We start from the raw sequence: 20861 nt of genomic DNA on the forward strand, positions 1-20861 counted from the left end.
ACTGTATGGGATTTTTTAACAGTCTGGCTTCAGGGTGTCATTAATAATGACATAAATGTCCAAATGAAACACATTATTTTTTCAGGATTTTTTTAATTGGCTTGCTAGAAATTACATGTAACTGTTGTTTGAAAAACAATAGTTGTTTAAAGAAGCGCTGAAATGTGTCAGCTACACCTGTGTAACTTGTCTAGTTAAATTCCAGGTACTTTCTTGGGCTCAGAACTGATATATCCCTTAGTGTATCAGCAAAAGGGAGTTATTAGTGGTAGGTAAAATGAGAATGAAATCTGCTCCAGCGTGCTATCTGTCATGGGCAGAGGTACAGCTATTGCCTTCTCTTGACACAAAAAACACCTTAGGGTTAGCTCTGCTTTTTTGAGTACTTTTACCTCTGGGTATGGATGTGCCTTGCTGGTTAAAAAGACCTTGAATAGTGCACATAGTGAAAATTGCATCATAGGGATTCCAAATTTAAACCTTAATCCAAAATAGTCAGCAGTTTACCCTATGTAACAGATTGTTATCCCCTAAAAAAAATAAAAATTCCTGTATGGAATCAGCTACCAAGATCAAGTAACTCAGGTGAACACTCTGGCTAACATGATGGTATACTTCTAGATTTACATTTTTGTTAGGACCAAGAGTGCTAGAGAGTGAAAATTGATACAGAGTTGAGTGAGCAGAACTGGGATACTAAGACATTTTCCATGCATGGCTGCACTGATCAGTAGCAGTGGATGAACTGTCTAATACAGAAGTGTTTAATTAAAAAAAGAATTACAGAAAATACTAAGAAGCTTTTTGAAAAAGAAAGAAGATATTCAGCTAGAGTGTACAATACTAGTAGCCAGCTTGGGAGTTATTAAAAGATACAGGAGGCTTACAGCATGCGTGCTACTTGTTTAAGTAGATTTCAAAAGGATCCCCAAATGCTGGCCTGGCTAAACAGCAGACTAAGATATAATATCTGAAATAAAACATCATAGTTCTTGAATCAGATCTTATATCCTAGTAATGAAAATAGAGAATAATAAAGCTGGTGGATTTAACCTATAATTATAGTGAGGTGGGGAAAAAATTGATTAAAAATTCCCAACAGACATAAACACTATTGTTAAGTATTTCTTCAAACTTTGCAGGAAAGTTTGAGAAGTGTCTGGAGGATCAGTAGACGGCCCAGTTGTAAAAGGTGGCTTTGGAGTATATAAGGTCATAGCTGAATAATGGAATTGCTTGCACTCACTTTGGCAACACTCAGAGAGCTCTTCATGCCAGAATGTTTCTTAATAAGGAATGTGACAGAGTGTACGACTCAAAATGAAGCATCAGTGGAAGAAATTGCAGTACATTGAGCAAACTGTGAACAAGGCAGCATGATCAAATGGCATTCATCCAAGTGTTGTAAGAGAAACTGGGGGGTAAAGGAGTTAATGATTGGAGTGTGTTGCTTGTGGTTAGCATCATATTTCTGCTACAGGTAAGGAGGGTAGCTAGCCTGATATCAGCATTTTAAAAATGCAGTGGAAGTATTTGAGGAACTTTACATCAGTGAGCTTTATGACCATGTAACCTGAATTCATGGAAATTATAATGGACGCCAGAATTAATTTCATTGTTCCCTCTGTAAAGGGCTTGGGAGAGGCTAAATTACCTCTGAATACAGTGGAAAATTTTATAAGAAACAATTGGGAAGAGTTAGAAAGAGACAGCAAAAAAGGTGTGTTTTGTTAATAGGAGGAACCAATTGAAGTGCACAGGGATTTATAACATTGGTGCACAGTTATAAGGAAAATGGTGTGATAGCCAGGTGACTAAGTTTGTAGATGTTTAAACTATACTTGGGTTAGTATAATGGCTGGCTGTTTAAAGAAAGTTGTAAATGGTTAGATTTCAAGTTATGTGTTGAAATCATACATCAAATTCTATATAGGTAAATGTCAAGTAATCTAAGTGTATGAGAAGTAAAAAAGAGCATTTTTGTAGGTAACAATTGGCTCTGAAGTGCTTCTTAACCAATCATGAGTGCAAGATGGAACTATCTAGTACCTAAAGATCAATGCAGTTCTCCTTAGCAGTGAAAACAGCAAATCCAGTGTAAAGATTTACTAAGAAAGGAACAAAGAACAAACAGAAACAACATTCTACTTCTGTAGAAATTCATGGGATGTATGCATCTTGAGTATTCCTTGTAGTTTGTATATCTGCATCTCAAAAGGGGTACAGTAGACTAGAAGAAGCACAAAGAGAAGCATCAAGAGGGATTTAAAGGCATGAAAGAGCTTTCATGTGATCAAAAATTAAGCTGATTCGGTTTTTTTCTTTTTCTGCCTGTGAAAGAAAGACCATGAAAGAGCACGACAGGAATCTATTTAATCGTGAGGGAATAGGGAAGGGTTACTTATTACTGTCTTCCAGAGTACATGGACTGGAGAAGTAGAGTACTAAGAGCAAAAAGTGCCAGATTGAATCAGAATCAACAAAAGGAAATACTCCTGTAATTAAGCTGAGGTACTTTCTGCTGCAAGATGCTGTTGATTCTATAAAGCAAGCTTGATTAAAAAGCAAGCAGGGAGAAGAAAAAGGTAGGAAAAGCTATTAAATACAAAAATGTGTGTTTAACATATTCACCCATGGCTCAGGAAGCCTGCAGCAGATGCAAGTAGTTGGAAGCAGCGGTTGAATATGTAATAAATATTTCGGTGTGCGATTTTTTTACTTTATCCTAGACATATGTTGTTGGTTGTGATTTTCTTACTTTTTTCTCTCAGTATAGATCAGTTTCATTCATTATTTCTAAATGCATTTCCAACAATGTGAAGAAAAATGTAGTAAGACACAAAAACACACTTATATCAAACCAAAATCAAAGCAGCTGCATAGTTTGTTATACAGAATTTGTGCGAGACAGCTCTTAATTGCAGCATTTAGGGCCCAAGGGGAATAGTGCCTTGCTTTAATGAGTGCTGTCTCCATGCTCTAGAACACCTTCACTTAAGAATACCCCATGCCATGATATTATATGAAAATCTCCATAAGGGTGGATATTGTAGGAGAGAGATCTGAAATTTTATGTAGTATGACAGAAAGTTTTTACGTAGTTGATGCTAACGCTGAAATGTCAATTTGCATGGTATGTTAATTCAGGTCAGCATCAGATGTTGAATTAAAAATCTAGCATATTATGTTGAAACTCTACTTGGGACAGTTCAGAATTATTGCTTTTATATGGAAAAATTCAATGTATGTTTGGTTATTAGGCAGGAAAATAATGCATTTTAGGACCCTTTCTTTGTGGGGCATATTAGAGAAACTTTCTGTGGTCATATTAGAGAAACTGCCCTTAAATTAATGGGTATCAGTAAAACAATTGAAAACAGTTATTACCTTACCTCAGGTCATAATTTTTAATAGCTTGCTAACTTTCTGCTAATAAGATGTTGACAGATAATTTTATTTATTTAGGGAAATAATAATCACCACTGTATTGATGGAGTTACTGATCAAATGATAGTTAAACATTGACATCAATAAAATAAATACTGGTGGAAAATACATGCATCTGGTTTACTCCTCTAGTCTGTGTTGATTAATAATTCAGCTTGAAATCAAGACTTATCTTAACTTGTTCTCATTTCAGCTTTGGATAGATCACAGTCCAAGAGAGATGGAGGTTTTAAAAGTAATTGGAGCTTTGATCATGCAGAAGAAAGTGAAGGAGATGCAGAGAAAGAGTAAGGATGCTTTTATCTAGGCTATTAAAAGTATAAATGTGTATTTATAATTGAATACTTATTTTATAATTTATGAATAAGAAACAATATATAATATCTTAAACTTTCAGTGATGAAGAAAAATTATTTAAAATGAGTGATTATTTTAAGTAGTATTGCCAAATAGGAGTTCATTATAATGTAAGCTGTATTGTGAACATGGGGCTTACAACACAGGGCACAGTACATTTCACAAGAGCTGCAGTTGTCTTTGGAGGTTTTGTGTAAATCTAAAGAACATAGACAAGCAGTATATGAACTTGTAGAATAAGGAAGTTTATAGGTAGAGTATCCAAGTAGCTTCACCTTTCCCTTCCTTTAATGATGATGTTACTCAGTACTTGACTATTGAGGTTAAAGTACTTCAGGAGCATTAGGTCTCCATCAAGTTAAAACAAGCTTAAAGATTCTAGTTTTTTCTTCTTTCATGTTTATTTCACTGAATAGAGTTAAGGCTGGGGTTTTTTTCTTATAATTTAATTCTTTACTTGGCTAAAGTTTAAATCCTGTATGCATTGCTTGAATGCGTACCTTGTCCTTGTGACATTTTATTGTTAATATGTTTTCTTGATATTAATGTATTTATTTCCAAAATGACTAACAAATTGTTAAAAGAATAAGTGTCATGCACAAAGAATTCATGTTAGTTTATTTGTTGTTCTTAGATATTCGGAGAGTAGAACCTGCAAATTTAAAAGGTATGCTGTGGTTCCCTAGTAAGACGTCACTGAATCCTGTGATTAAGTACAAAAATAATTCATATATGAATCTGTATCATCTAATATTCTGCCAAGTGCTATGCGTTGGAAGGGAGGTAGGAAAATAGACATAACCACATCGGCTGCCAACAGCAGGCTCTGCTATGTAATCTTAACAAAACTCTAAGAAATGTGAAGTTTTAGTAATTAAAGAATGAGTGGAGTTCATGAAAGTCTGAGGTAAGCATTAAGAGCTCTTTTCAAAATAGAACTATATTGGAAGTTAAAAGCACTTTTTAAAGAGTTCACAAACTAAGGGCATTTTAATTGTATAAAATCAAGGTCGTGTTGTTCCTTAGCAACTTTATATCCATTCGTAGTGCACAGAAATATGTTTTAAGTATAAGGGCAGTACATACCATGCAGTTACTATTTCCATTTTACTTGCCTTCAGAAATAAGTCACATTTGATAACATAGCAGCTTTTTTTTCTACTAGTAATTTACTGCTGTTTTCCATCCGTCTCCAGCTGATGTTGACTTAAGAACATAGAATGAAAAATGTATAGAGTAATGATGTTAAAAAAAAGTTAGAAAAATTATTATGAAACATAATCTTTATGTAATTGTATCTGATTTTAAGATTGTACGTCTGGGTGATTTTTCATTTCTTTCAGATATTCTCTACAATAAGCAGTTTTCCCATAGCTAGAATTGAATTTTTATTGCCTACTTAGAACATTTTTTATTTGCTTTTATATCTATGAATTATGCAGAATCTTATTCTGAAGTATAGATAGAAGAGTAGTTGAAAATTGATTTAAACCGGAGATCTTGTCTTCTTCACTTACCCATTCTCTGATACCATTTGAAACAATTTCTTATTCCCTCCAAACAGCCACATGTTTTAAGCTGCCCACATATTTATTTTTGGTAACACCTGGCTTTCTTTATCTTAAAGACAGCTTTTAGCATTTTGAAATAATTTGTGTTTTTTACTTTTCTGATGCATTTTTATTTCATATAGCAACACACTGACAGAAGGGAATCTTTAGAAAACAAATAACAAAATTTCCTTTTTATTTTCTTAATTTTCTTTTCCCTTAGTAGGACATTCAAAGATTGGCAGCTTTAATTCATATAATTGTTCCAGCATAAAGCTTTATGTCCCCCCCAGTATCTTGAGCATATTCTGCAGTAAGTAGGTATTTGCTGTGGTGTGCTGATACTTAGTAAAAAGCTTGACTCTTGCATGTTTCTTTGTGGAGAAAGCTGTGAGTCTGAAGTAAGCAGCTGGAGGCATCTCGTGCTTGTTGTGGAGGCACTGGTGTTACAGTGCCTGACTTTATAAAAGCTTTTTGCCCTCTTAATGGCAGACAAACAATAGGTTTGTTTTGAACTAGCCTAAGAATAGCATCTCAGCACGTAAAGGAGTGGCTGTATTCTTGTACTACCCCATGAGATCTGTGCTAATGATGTTGGTCAGCACTGGATGCCTGCTTGGATGATCTTTTTTTCAGTGAGATGAACACAAAGTGTGTGTTCAATGACCTCCTAACACAGCAACTTTTAGAAAAGGTAGATTATTTTGAAAGAAGGGTGTCATTTAACTTATTTGGAAATAGGTGAGGTGAGTCATAATGGTTAAGATATCAAGTAATGAACTGAAAAAAAATTAAAAAATATTAATTAACTGAAGAAGGTTTGGAAAATTAATGATCACCCAACACTATATAAATTTAAACTGATTTAAGTTGATACTCAGCATGGAACAAGAGTTATAGAAATTAAGAATGATAATTAGCAAGTATCTTATCCCAAAGCAAATGCCTACAGATAATACTCAGTCCACTTGAAAGAGTAAAAGTATAATTTTTGATGTTCTAAAAGATTTGATCTACTCAGGATGGTAGCAAGTGATGTGAGACTTTTCTTGCTTTGTAATTGGAGATTCCATAGGAGATCTCCCTTTATGTAGAACAATAGAAAAAAAGACCAGTTGGTCAGCAGAGCACACAGAAACCTCTGTAGTTCACCACAGAATAAATGGTGGAAATTAAGCTGATCTTACGTAGCAGAAGATATGAAAGGACAGCAGACTTAAGCAAACATGGCCAAAATAATACATTCAAGTGATTATTGAAATTAACGTGTTATAAGATGCTTTCTGGTGTTACAGATAATTCTCTTGAAGTGTCTTGGATAATTTATATTTACATCCTTTGTAATATCTCTGTAAGTGTTTTTGAAATATATCAGTATACTTCACAGTGATTTTGTAAATGAATGGGCCCAGATTACTCTTGGCTGTCATACTGTTTTCTTAATAGTCTAGACTTCTGCCTTCCACTGAGATAACAGCAGTCTTATCAAAAACAAGGAATATAAATAAATGGGTCTAATTTATTTGCACTACACTGTCTTTATTTAACTATTGCTTTCTTTCAAAAAGATTTATTTTTTTGTCCCTTCCATTTAGGGGAATAAACCTCTTTTTTCCATGTATTGACAAATGGAAAAGCATTGTACTGTGTTATATATTTACATTGAGCTTTTTCCACTGCTTATAAAATTTGTATTTCTTTGTCAAAAAACCCATCCCATAGTTATATAGATGTTTCATACTTCTTTCATGAGCCTGTTAGTAGGGCATTATAGCCTTTTAATTGGTAAAAACTTCTAAAATTAAGGCTATTTTTAATGGAATGTCAGTGTAATTGGTTAATACTGGTACTTCTTTTGTGCCTCTGATAGTGCAGCTTTTTTAGTGTGCTGCCTACCGCTATGTAATTTAAAACAAAGAATGTACACAGTGTGCTGTCAGGGCAAGTACGTCAACCTCCTGGTTTTATATATAATACTTTTCAGAAAGAAATTCCAATTATGTTTGAAATGTGACTGGATCAGTTGGTAGTTGATAGAAATGTGCTTGCAGCTTAGAGTGTAATCTCAATGGTCAACAGAGGTTTAAAGTTTGGGTTGCTTCTAGATAGTAGTGAAAAGTAGCCTATTAATCTCAGCTGTCTAACTAACTATTGCATAGTTCTTAATGTTTTAAAACACTGAACAAATAGCAAGTGATTAGAGGTAAGTAAATAGAAATTTTTGTTTTCTTGTTCAATGCCTAAATTTGAATGTGTTATTATTAACTCCCCTTAAGAACTCTGTTTAGGTGAATTATTTCTGGTTTTTTTCCTTGATATTAGTGAAGACTTAACATTATTTATTATGAAATTTTAAGGAATGTATTGAAAAGTTAGAAACTAATGTTCCAATGTGAAAATAACCAGGAAACTCATGGTTCCCCAGTTAAAAGTGGCACTGTGGAGACATTCTCCCAGCAAGACAGCTGAAGTTTCATTTTAGGGATGTTAAAAATGTTACTGACTGGTATGTCGGGGAAGTGGTATAATGTTTGTTTTGGGTTGGTTTGGATTTTTTTTCCTGCCTGTATAAATTGCATCATTGAAGCAGGCAACAGGAAGCATGTGATACATGAGCAAATAGACATTGCTTGGTTGCTACGTACTCTGCTCTCTGAAAAAACAACCTTTCTGGTTCTGATGCATAGACTTCGCATTCCTTATGATCTAGAAGTATTGGTTCATTTAAAACTTCCAATTTGCTAATACTGCTGTAGTCATGCTGCATGATAAGGGTTACTCTTGTTAGTTGATTTAAGCCTTGGCTCAGTGTTTTGGTCATTTGCAATTCGTTAACCTTCTCTTACCTCCCCCCTCAGTTGCCCTTTGTTAAAATGGTTGTAGTATTGAGGCATGCTGAAATTGTAAAAGTGTTGCCACAGTACAAAGGTGTTTTGAAAATAGTCATCATTTTTATATTAATTGAACCTTAAGAACAAAAAACATTTCTAGAGGCGAAATGATGTGACTAGGGCAGCACCATAGGCAAATGGCAGAGCTGCAGGTGCTGTAGGTTGCTGCTCATGTCTGTGTGCAGGGCTTTGTTTATTTTTTGGAATGTGGAAAATTTCTGAAATTATGGAACTCTTTGTCTACTGATGAATGTCTGAGAAGGCTCCATGAGCCTCCCTTGAAAGGATGATTTGTTCTGAAAGAGAATTCTAAAAAAATGTTGCAGGATGTAAAAATTTTAATAGCTATGTGTAGTCTGTGCAAAAGTACAACTGTACTCTTTTGCCTTTGTTTGAAATTAGTGATGAATCTACTACACTGTTTTACCACTGACACCTAGGATTGTGGTGCTCTGTTACTAAAAGGAAAACACAACAGTGCCACTGGCTATTTGGATATTTGCATAATTCTTCCCATTTCAAAATTAACTGTGTGCATGATTTTATGTCCTCAAGTTTCAGAGTCTGCAGATCTCCCCCAACATTTTTATTTTATTTTTATTTGCTGTAGGGATGTTTGTATTGCATAAGATGAGAGAATAAATTGTAACATGAAGGGAAATATTATGCATGGAAAAAGTTGTTAGGAACTTGAGAGATGGGGCACTGAGTGATTAGTTTATTTATATAGGAAGAGCTAAAGGCACTATGTATTGTAAGCCAGCATGTCAAATTGACACAGCTAAGAAATGTTTGTTTCTTCTGTGTAGCTCTTCCTTTTTAACACCTGGCATAACTGCTTTTATTTTAAGGAATTTCTGCCTGAATTATCTTGATTAAATGTTTTAAAGTCATGCAATTTCAAATTGGATACAAGTTGTGTTGTTTTGTTCTAGTCAACATAGGAGTAACCTTAGCAGGGTTGATGAGAAGGGCTTGTCTGTAGGTTGCTTCTGGAAGCTAGAGTATGTTCGGCTAATCTAGCTGCTGTCAGTATGAAATGTGTGATTGGGGTTCCAATTTAAATACTTAAGATTACTTGAGGATAACTACTTGTTACTGAAAAGAATGTTTTTAGAGTATCATGGAGTGGCTTTCTTTTTTTTTTTTGTCTTCTTCCCCATTCTAATTGTTGGGGTTTACAGATGTTGAAAGTGCTAAAGAAACACATTTAAATAAGCAGTAGAACCAAACTGAATATATTCTTTTTAGGAATACATACTTCGGTAGAAGTTTCTGTGGGGTAGAATGTAGTTACATTAAGTTCTTCAAAGTACTATGAAGTTTGCAGTTTTAAACTACATACTTGAAAATTGATAGGCATAAAAAACCAAAAAAGATCATGTTTTATAGTTTAATGAAGTTTTTGACTCAATTTATAAGGAGAGTATAGAATCTTTTATAGTGTCAGTAATATTGTAACCTTATGAAGGTTTGATAGCATTTTCTATTTTGAATTAATCCTTTTAGTTTTGCTTTTTGCCAAATTATTTGATGTACACTCTTAAGTTCAGGTTCACATTATGCATCTGATCACTCTGTTGCTTATTTCATGTTCCTGTTGTTTTATGCATATTTTTACAATGTATACAATGTATAAAATGTATACAATGATGCATTTAAATGCAGAGGGAAGGGGGAATAAAAGACTTTTGCTTTTAAAATGTTTTGTGGGTACTCCGTTGGATTACAATATATGTGCTTTTCTCTCCCACACCTGTCTAGCGAGGCAAATCTGCTCAGTTTAGATGACAGTGATGGGTCTTTCAGTCCCAATGAAGAAAAAAAGGTAAATAATCAGTTTATCAAGTGGTGAAAATGTATCTTTAAAGCTTTTTAGGTTCTTAAACAGTATTGCATAGCCATGTGTGCAGTGTAAAGAAATGAAAGCTTCTGTTGTGTTTTAGGAACATATGCTCAAGCTGTTTATCTGCCTACCCTTAAAGTTTTTGTTCCCCTCTTGATTTCTATAGTATTCTGAAAAATATGACCAAGAATAACTAATTCTAAGTTTAGACAATTATCATAAATACTGTACTAAATATAAAATATATTGTACTTTGTTTAGTGAGAAATCATAGTATGGGTGTAAACAATGTATATTTTCCATGAAATTTGGTATAAAGGTAGTTTGAAAATGAAGCCGAAATAATATTTATATTCATCTTTTACATTAATTTTCTCCTTCCAACTTCTACCCAATCATACAATTGTTTTAATATATGTGAATTCTGTTGTGACAGTCAATTCGTTGTCGACCTGGAACTCTTGGCACCAGCAGCGATGCCATAAAAGCATATACAAGGCGAGGCAAAGCTGGAGGTTTCAAACTTTTAAAAGGGAACGCAATCGGCCTCAACATGATGGGAAATAGCAAGAAACTGAGGTAATACATTGAATTTGTGTGTCCTTGCTTTGATCATTGATACAAATCAATACACGATAAACAGAACTTCTAGTCCATTTACGTTGTGTGCTGTGCATTTTAATAAGCTGTACTGTACTGTGCTTCTGTGTAAAAAGGGAAACCTAGATTGTTAGGGTCTTTCCTACCCAACATGGGTACCTTACCTATGTTGTCTGTGTGTGTTATTGTTCCCTCTATACACTGAGAGTAGGCAGGAAAACATTTTTTACATCCCCATGCAGATTTTCTTCTTCACGTGACTGTGAAAGGTCAAGGCATTTTCTGGTTTTCTTACTGCAGGACATAACTTGATTTTGGAATCACAGACCTTTTGTTAAAGGATTCAGCAAATACCCATACTTGTTTGGGATAGCTTGAGACTGTCATTTGTGTTTAGAGATGACAGGAACAGTTTTTAATCATTCATTGTTGTACTTGCTTGTTACTAATGTCCCTAGTTTGTAAGAGACTGATTTCTTTATGTAGTGCATAATAAAAAGTGATATAGTCACCTAACTTTCTCAGGGAATGTTTCATACTGTTAAAGTGTGCTCAGTCTGGTAACCTTTGCGGGAAGGAAAAGTTTGTAAGATACCCACCTATAGATGGGCCAGTCCTCAACTATCCAATGTATATGTAGCTACATGAGGGATGTCCTTATCTTCATTTTGGTGGTTTATCACCATCTGAAAGCTAAACTCCAAATGACCCTTCTAGCCCCCTCCAGTAGGAGAGGGACATGGGAAGAGACTATGGGTTAAGATAACCATTTACTGAAAGCAAACAGCAGTGGAGTAAGAAATGCACAGTGACAGAGGCAATATTAATAACAAAAGCATACAAAAATAAAGGAAGGTGCTTTATGCACAAAAGGTATTTGCCACTTCGAGTTAGTTCTGTGTGGCCAGTGGGAGAAAGACAAGACGGTAGGCATTGGGCACTCCCCACACCTGGCTCTCCCCATTCCCAAGCCCGAGCCAATGGAAAACAATGACTGACAAAACCCTGAAAGTGAGATCATCTATGTTGTGCTGCTCCACTGCACCAGGCTTGTGTTCATGCTCAGCTCAGAGGCTCAGTTCTGCTGCTGCTTTGGGCCACTCTGCTGGGCTCAGTTCCACACACCTCCACCACTTCTTCAGAGCCACATCCCAAAGCCTTGTTCACTGCTTTTCAGAGCCACATCCTGCAGTCACATCTTGGAGCAGTGGGAAAGTGGTGAGTGGCAGCAGCAGAGGATGGGGTCTGCAGGGCTGATCCCAGCAGCTCAGTCCTGATGAAGAGAGTGAGACAAAAATGGCACACTTCTGGGAATATGGTCTTTATTCTTCCCCCTGACACCATGACCCCCAGCCATGATTTGAGAAGTGAAGAATAGCAATGTAGCTGTGCTTGCAAACTCTAGCTCCCTGCTGCAGTCAGGACATGGCTTTTGTATGCTGTAAGCACTATTAGTTAGTGGGACCGTCTTACCATAGTAATTTGAAAAAATAAATCCTTGAAGTTCATTGTGCTACATATTCTTTCCTGCTGTTCTGCTCTTTGAGCCTGATGTCTTGTGATAAACTACTGGAAAAAATTTGTTAAAGACAAGGGCTTTTATTATAGTTTATTTTTACATTTATACAAATTAGTATGGTCCTTCATTTTCCTTGATTTAACTGTGCAAATAATGTTTCATCTTTAGATTTTATTTTATTTTTTTTGTATAAACAACAGATCTATAAGATAATACCCAGTTTTCATCTTCAAATTTGCTAGTTCTTACAGAATCATCCTGGTCATTTCCATTCTTTAAGATTCTGTTCTTGAACATAGACATAAAGGTAAAAGTAACAATTACAAATCTGTCAGGGCTCCTTTACTCTGTTTTACTATTGAAGAAACCTGTGTATCTACATTACACTTGTTCTTTGTTCTTTGAGTACACCTTTAAAATAAGATTCCTCTACTTCTCTGGTAGCTGTGGACTTTTCCTTTGTGTGGCTGTGGAATTTATAGTGAAGTCCAACCTTACCATGTAATTTTTTTCTGTTAAAGCAGTCATACCTGACTGTACATTGTATGTTTTTATTAAGTTCCAGAAGGGTATGCAGGTTGTGTTTTAAGGTAAATAGTTACTGAGGGTTTTTTTTTAGATGGTCTAAGCATGTAGTTAAGACATTCTGTTACCTGGATTGGAACCCCCTTCTACTGACAAATAATGCAATGTAAACCTAGGATCTAGTAGGATTTATAAAATTCAACTACAAAAGTAAAATCTGTTGCATGTAAATCGGCATCCACCTTTTATCTAGTACTGAGCTGCATACTGAATTTAAATGAAGAATATAACCATCCACCCTCTTCTTAATAGACTATTATTGATGAAGGACTTTGTTATGAGTAATGGATGTGTATAGGCTACTGTGACTGCTTCTTACATTTTGGTCACTGCATTTTGTTGTTATGCTCCAAGTGATTATCTTGATTTAATTACTTCATTGGGATATTGTTGTACCTTTCATAATGTATATCAGTAAAAGTTTGTGATCTAGTCACTTAGTGATGATTGCCGGTTTGTTCTCTTTGATATGCAGAATGGAAGGGGCTTAATGTTGCTCTTTCAGTATTTAGACTCTTCATCTAGAGAAGATTCTGAAAGTTGATCATGTAGTTAAGATGCTAGATTAAATACAAAATGATCAGATACTTTATGTTCTTCATCTTTTCATGGTGATTTTTATCACAATGTTGGAGTCCTTTTTTTCCGTGTTATCTGCAGAATAGGGATGAAAAATTCCAGATCAATGGGGCTTGACTCAAATGAGTTATTCTGGTAGAATAGTCCCTAAAATTTAGAGAATAAGAGATAGAAAGAAGGGATATGCAAGGACAGTGAGAAGAAATATTTGCTGTACTTGTCAGAGAAATTTAAACCAAGCAAAAGGTCATGATCTGTTACCTGGTTAAGCAAATGCAGTATCAAACTTTTAACCTAATTAGTTTTGATTGTATTTTTTAATCATGAGGTCTTTAAATAGCTTTATCTTTGCCAGCTTTCAGTAACTTTTATTAAGGCACTTCTAGATTTTCTTTTTTGTTAAAAATGTTATTTGATGAATAGCATAATTAGTGTGTGTAGTGTTTTTGAAGTGTTGTTCATTTAGTTCTAGTTCCATCCATTTGCCCCGTGCAAGATTTTTTGTTTTGTCCCTTGAATATGTAGTGTTAAGAATTTCCTAGGATCAGCTGATAGCACGTGATAGTGAAACTTTGTGTTCGTCAGAGCCTGGGCTTCAAATCGTTCTGTGGTTTCTGAGCTAACATTAATGAACTATTTAGTGTTAAAATACTGTGAGTTCTTTTTAGAATATTTTTTCTTTCAAGGAACTTTCTGACCATTACAGACAGCACCCTGCTTTTAGTGTGTTATACTAATGTTCAAAAAATTGTGCTGAAACTTGTGAACTCAGATTTCAGTTCTGATGTGCCTGTTTTGCAACTCACTAGGACTTCAATTGTATTTTCCAGTGTTTCTGTCTGTGTTGGGTAAGTTCCAATCAGAGAACAAGATTGTAGAGCAGATTGTGTTTTACAGCTGTCCTAGTTGGAAACATGTCTGACACCATATGAACCATTTAAGTGTGCCATCTAGAACAGTCTGCTTTGACTCAAATCTGATCCCTGAGCAGTCTGCGATACTCCATTCCAGCATCTACTTGAGTTTTCACTATGTGAGTGTGAGGCAAAAACCAAAAGTGCTGCTTAACAGGTTTTTTTTTCCCTTCTGAGGGGCACAAGACAAAGTTTCACAATCATGATAATTTGGCAAAGGTCAGATCCAACAAACATGATGGTAAAACAGGAGATACATAGGTTTGCTTGCTTATTTGAAGTCCTTAGGTCTAAAGCATTTGAGAAGGCATTCCTGCGCTCTGCTTCTGTTTTTTTTTTCTAGTATCTTTTTCAAAGACATGAAATGCGAAGCCAAAGAGGATTAGAGACATTCTAAAGTATTTAGGGCAAGTAGCTGTCAGCTTTTTATTTCTGAGGTGGCAAATTAGACAGAAGGTTGACTCTAGATAGGTCTGGATGATGACTGACCAGCTAAAATTGCATAGCCTTGACTAAGAAGCATATGAGATGAGTGTGTTTACTGTCAGGAGGTTGGTGTTTGCTGGTTGGTTGGTGTTTGTTAATTTTCATGATGTTGGACTATTTACTCGGATGGGTTATGATGTTTTTAAACTTTGTATTGTAGAAAAGAGAATTTAACCTCTTGGGTTTCTTAAGTTTGTTCTCTTAACATTTGCGGTTATGTTTGGGGTGGTCAGAAATGCTCTGAAAGCTTCTAATCTTGGCTCATGTAAGGCTACCAAAAGGGTTTGTAAGCTAAACTGAAAATTAAAAAGCAGTTTTAACTAACAGTTTACTTGTGTTTTTCTTCTGAGGAAATGTAAAGGAGGGATTATGAATTGCTTGTCAGCTTTCTTTGAACTGTGGTACTTGGGGGTTCCTTTTCATTGTGCATAGCAACAAGGACAAATGGCATGATAATATTTCTGAGAAATATTGTTAGTACGAATGCTTTTTTGCATAATTTTCTCTAGTGTAATTAATTAAAACAATTTGAAAAGCACAATTTAAGCACTGTGTTTCCATAATTTGAAAGAGTTTGCATCATCAATGTGCTGTCTGTTAAAAGTTGTGTGATTTTTGAACATTTCAAGCATAGTATTGTGTGTCCTGTCACAGCAGCATGCAGGATAATTCTTAGGGTTTAATGATCTCTGAAGGAGCACTGTCTTATTGATCTAGTTAGTATAGAGGGTAATGGTAAGAAATCTTCTCTCTGTAATTACTGGTTTTACATAATAATGAGATAAAAGTCAAAAGGTAACAAATTAAGAGACCCTAGAAATGCTAAGATGTATTGGTGAATAAGAGTCCTGTTGAGATATGAGTACCTGAGAATCCTTCCTTTATTCTTTTTGAAATGTGTTGATTTTTTTCAGTTACAAGTCACCTTGAATCCATAAATTTGCTGTGTTTACTTTTTTTTATGAGGGATATTCTTGAATTCGGTGTGTTCACATTTTGCCCCTTAAGTCATATTAAAGAAGTTAATATTGTGCCTTAATAAAATGAGAGATGAAGGTATAAAATTAGTTATAAATGGTTACAAGTTCTTAAAAAAGGCAATGTCTTTTTTCAGTACAGGGTTGAGTAAATAAATCTTTACCTTCCTGGAAAAAAAAATTGTGTGTATTCTTATATGTCCATTTTAATATAAAGCTGAATGGTTTATGCCTGTAAAAGCATCCTAACAATGTGTATTATTGCTTCAGAAATACTTTAATACTTGGTGTTGTGTGGCTGGTTTTGTAAAATTAGGATGCCACGTGTTTTACCTAAGACTGTACAAACACACCAGAGTCTTTTCTTAAACATTTTTCTGTATGTTTGCAGTGAAAATGCTCAGAATATATCAGGTCCTGTGACTGTGGTACATGGCAGACGTTTTCACCACGCACACGCACAGACAACTGTAGTAAAAACAGCAGCCCAAAGGTAAGACTAATTACATTTGTTGCTCCAGATGTTTCAATTGTAAAAAGTCCTCTCTGGTTTTGTATGTCATGTATGTTATGCTTATCCTTATGCTATGAAGTGTTTTAAGAAAATGTAAGTAATCACATGAGTGCATTCTTGATTATGAAAGCTTTGACCTTAATTACTAAAGTTTCATAAAACCATTTAGGAATTATTATCATAATACTAGAATTTAGTAATTTTCAAGAACACTGGCAGGTAGTAGGAGGGCACCTGCTAATATGAATATTTTGAGAAAATGCCTTGACATAGACAAACATAGTTTGCAGTAGAAGTCCACATAACTGACAACGTGATCAGCAAATACAAAGTCACAGCAAGTCCAGCTTGTGTAAGATCCATGTAAACATTAAACCATAGATCTGAATATTGTGTATAGTCTGTAAATATAGTGTAAAACATATAAATTGGAACAACTAACAGAAGCAAAGCTTTGTATCTATGTAAATGATTTTTAGAAGGGATGACTGGAAACAAGGGAATCTTATGGAACTATGCTGAATTGAACTTCATTGGTTTGAGACTTAAAATCCTGTAAAACCTCTGTAAATTGCAGGGTTGATTCTAGTTATTTTTTACACCCAGTATGTTTCACAAACATGAGATAGCAACTGTTTTAAGGAATTTTATTTCAAAGTTTATCCATTCAGAGCTCTTTTTGTTTGTGAATTCTGTGTATTTCCACCATTCCTCATGAGTGCTGTATCCTGTCTGCATTTTATAGCTTCCTTCTTCTGCTGCCTTTTTTCTTCTCTGTTTTTTAGTATAGATTTTTTAGGGTGGTGGGATTTGTATACAGGCATTATAATTTTTTTTGTTTTTCATCCTGCTTCCCTCAGTTGGATTCGCAGACTTCAGAAAAAGAAAGCTCACATACTAATGTGAATGCATGATGTGATCCAAACATGTATTAATCTGTCATTGAATAAATAGAATAGATAGAAAAAGGAATTTTGCAGTTACAAAATAACAGTTTGGGCTGGAAGGGACTTGAAAGGACATCTAGTCCAACCCCTCTGCCATAAGCAGGGATATGATCTTCAACTGGGTGAGCTTTCTCAGAGCCCCATCCCACCTGACCTTGAATGTTTGCAGGGGTGGGGCAGCTACCAGGTCTCTGGTCAGTGTGTTTCAGTGTTCCACCACCTCATTGTAAAACACTTCTTTCTTCTATCTAGTCTGAATCTACCCTCTTTTAGTGTTAAACCATTACCCCTTGTCCTATTGCAACAGGCCCTGCTAAGCTGTTTGTCCCCATCTATCTTTTAGGCCCCCTTCAAGTACTGAAGTACTGTAAGGTCTCCCCAGAGCCTTCATTTCTCCAGGCTGAACAACCCTACTCATGCAGCCTTTCCTCACAGGAGAGTTCCTGTCTTATCTTGTCCTTGAGGACTTAGGTTGTTGCCTTTTTGTGTTTCCAACAGTGCTAAAGTCTGTAAATGGTATATAGGTATATGTATGGTATGTAGGAGGGACATTTCCTTCCTCTTAGTAATAGCAGATGCAGTGTCTCTCTTTTCAATTATTTACATTTCTTGCCATCAGTGTGAGGCTGATGACTAAAAAGGATTGACAGTTTTTACCATTCATTAAGCTGAAAGATGGAGTTTATGTTATCATTGTGGTTTAGGCTGAATCAGCTGTGCTTTCTCTTGCATGACGTCCCTTTTAGAATATTTTTGTTCAGTGTCCTATTGAGGAAAATGTGGGGCATCTCTAAGCATTCATGCTCTTGCCTTTCTGGTGGGTTTTGTTTGTTTGTGTGTGTGCTTGCTTTTGTTTATTTGTGGGGGTCTTTTGGGGAGTTGTTTGTTTGTGGGGTTTCTTGTAATTCTGAAATATTTATATGCAGTGCTAATGAAAATGATTTAAGCAAAATCATGCAAGACTGCTCTGAATGTTGATTTGATAGTACTCATCTACTTGATTTGAGTTTTGTTGTGAAATGATTTTTCAAACAGCCAGTCAAAATGGATTCATCTTACCAAGTTCAGTGCCATAGGTTTCTTAAACCTGCTCCAGAAATTCTTAATCTTCAGGGGATATTAGATTTGCCTACTTGCCTTTCTTGCCTGTGGAATTTACTTCTTTATAAGCCTACAATGTAATGTGAAGAAAAAAAAGGTAGTGACTTGGCATGTGTGACATGCAGAAAGAAAACTAATGCATAACATAGGCAAGCTGCATATTGTGTGAAGTAATTGGATAGTAGTCATCTTGAGTGTTCTAAATATGCTTTCTTTTAGGATTGTTATTGTAGTTCATTTTTATTAGCAACAGACAATTAACTCTAATGCTAGGAATATTTTTGGAGTTTTAAAGGCAGGAAATAGTCATAACAATCCCAAGCAGTGCTTTGTTACTGGAGGATATCAGAACCAGCATGATCTAATTGACTGAGGGTGAGCTTTACATAGGAACTTTGCAAATGGTGTTTAATTCCAGTAGCTTCTGACTCAACTAATTGCTTTTTAAAAGCTTCTAAATCTGTTTTGGAGTTAGAGGATTGAAAATTAATAAAATGCGGCTTCCTGACAGACTTTTTTTTTAATAAATAAAAAAGAGAAGTTTCAGGGCTATTTGCTGTTGAAAACATAGGTTTCTGAGTGAGAAGGCAATAGTCAGAAAAAAGCCAACTAAAATAGGACTGTTTAAAACTGACCATAATGTGAAATTCCAGACCTTCTCAGGTTGGTAATATAATATATTTTACTAGTGTAGGAATTTTTTGGTGTCCTTTTTTGACTAGTCTTTACTGACATTAGGCAATAGTTGAGTTTAAAAGTAAATGCTGGCAGTGATTCCTCAAAAAGGACTATTTGCAGAAAATGTGAGTGGCAAACCAAGAATAAAATTCTAGCTATATATCAAGACAGAAGAGCTGATACCATGGAAATTGAACTCTAAATTGATTTGTTTTGTTTTCCTATGCTAATTTGCAGGAGACAAAAAGTTATGTTCTGTTAATTTTTTGCATTTGTAGATCATGTTATGGTGTGGTGATCAGTAACAACATGGGGAAAACAATTTTATCTAACCTAATACATTGTACTTAAATCATGGTAGGTTCTTGAAAGGATAATTAAAAATAAAAACATTATTAAATGAGTTGAGCAATTTTAGTCTCTGGCACTGACGTAACAGATTCTGTTACTTACACTGAGTTCTTTGGGTGGGGATGGTGTCACATGGAGCAAGCTGATTATGAACTCAGTTACAGTCTCTATCACGTTTAATTTGTGTATGATTTGTACTGCATTTCTTATCTCCTGCAATTTTTTTGCTCATGCATGTTAATTTAAAGTCTGAGTATCTGTTGCACTCATTTGTAAAATGCAAGTTTCTAGCACAACAAAACTTGGTATTTCATAATAATATTATGATAAATATTCATGGGGTTTTTTTCAGTGGAATCTGGGGATTAAATTAAAATTTGTTCATTTCTGATAACGACAGATTTTCAGATATAGCTTGCCCTAGTGTTGTAGTTGGTTCACACTATTTTGCTTCATTTAATGGATGCACAGTTCTGTCTTATGCTATTGACTGACTGTTCTTCTAGACTTGGCATTGAAACAGCATGTATGTACCGCATGTTTAACAAATCTTATGCATGAGCTGCATGAAGCAGTTAGTAGGGACAGTAATCAGTCTAGAATTCTCACCTCTTAATCTTCCTGAGGTATAAAAATGAGAATTCCTTTAAATGCATTAGATTGGTGGAGAATTTTAAACCAAACAAATAAGGCATCTAATGAAATGACAGTGCATAATATCAGGCATTCTGGAAATTTTTTTCCTGCCTTTAAGTTTGCATTAAGTATGTGCCCCTTAACAGGCTCTTTGAAGTACTTGTAAACAGTTAATTCAAGTTATATATTAACTGTGCCAAGGATGCAAAGATACTGGATATAGCTTCATCCAGACATGGTTTGGATCTGACTGGATTGATAAACTGTGATGTGACCTGCACAAAAGCAGCATTTATTGCTAGCAAAGAGTAGCCCCAACTAGGAGCAGTTCTCCTCCACCTTCACACAGCACTGGCTCATTACCTCCCACCCCAGTTTTAATGTGACTGTATTGCCACAGTCACATTGAATTTTGAGAATTTTGAAGTCCTTTTGCTCTCTTCCCAGAGCACTATGGAGTACCAGAGCACTTTCATACTGCACTCTCTAGGATTATCAGGACTACATTCTTATCTGCTTTGCTTCCACTCCTGCTGTTTTCTGAGTAACAAGAGAATTAGTTTGCTCTGTTCTTGTGAGCACACTGTTTGTGAAAAGGAGGATGAGTTTTTATTACTGTATATCATTACTCTGTTTAGTTTGGCTGAAGTGAAACAGGAAACAATTTGAATTTGTTCTGTTTTAGAATACAGTTAATGTAATGTATGTCTGAAGTCTGTTAGGCTTTTGATATTTGGGAGGAACAGTCACATAGGTTAAAAGCTTACAGCATTCCATATTGTAAATTTTGAAATGACAGAAGACATGTAGATGCTATTTTCAAGTTGTCTGTGTGCTAAGCTTAGTTAGATTTATTTTTATATCAGTTTTGGTATACAAAGGA

At 35.2% G+C, this 20861-nt stretch overlaps 1 protein-coding gene across 17 annotated transcripts in view; it reads left to right on the plus strand.

The window, feature by feature from the left end:
* Positions 1–20861, plus strand: part of SENP6 (SUMO specific peptidase 6) — a 74089-nt gene that overhangs the window by 15712 nt on the left and 37516 nt on the right. For 6 of the 17 annotated variants that reach the window (XM_086876339.1, XM_086876331.1, XM_086876330.1 and 3 more), the window contains exons 2-5: positions 3641–3734; positions 10010–10073; positions 10528–10670; positions 16143–16244. In XM_086876339.1, coding sequence (XP_086732465.1) covers positions 10645–10670; positions 16143–16244 — 128 coding nt within the window. In that variant the 5' untranslated portion in view covers positions 3641–3734; positions 10010–10073; positions 10528–10644. Of the gene's footprint in view, positions 1–3640; positions 3735–4438; positions 4472–10009; positions 10074–10527; positions 10671–16142; positions 16245–20861 lie in introns of all 17 variants that reach the window. The other 11 variants (XM_086876338.1, XM_086876329.1, XM_086876333.1 and 8 more) reach the window with 3 other exon arrangements.

Source organism: Cyanistes caeruleus, chromosome 2 (genome assembly GCF_971803275.1).
Source record: "Cyanistes caeruleus chromosome 2, bCyaCae1.hap1.1, whole genome shotgun sequence".
In the NCBI taxonomy this organism is placed as follows: domain Eukaryota; kingdom Metazoa; phylum Chordata; class Aves; order Passeriformes; family Paridae; genus Cyanistes; species Cyanistes caeruleus.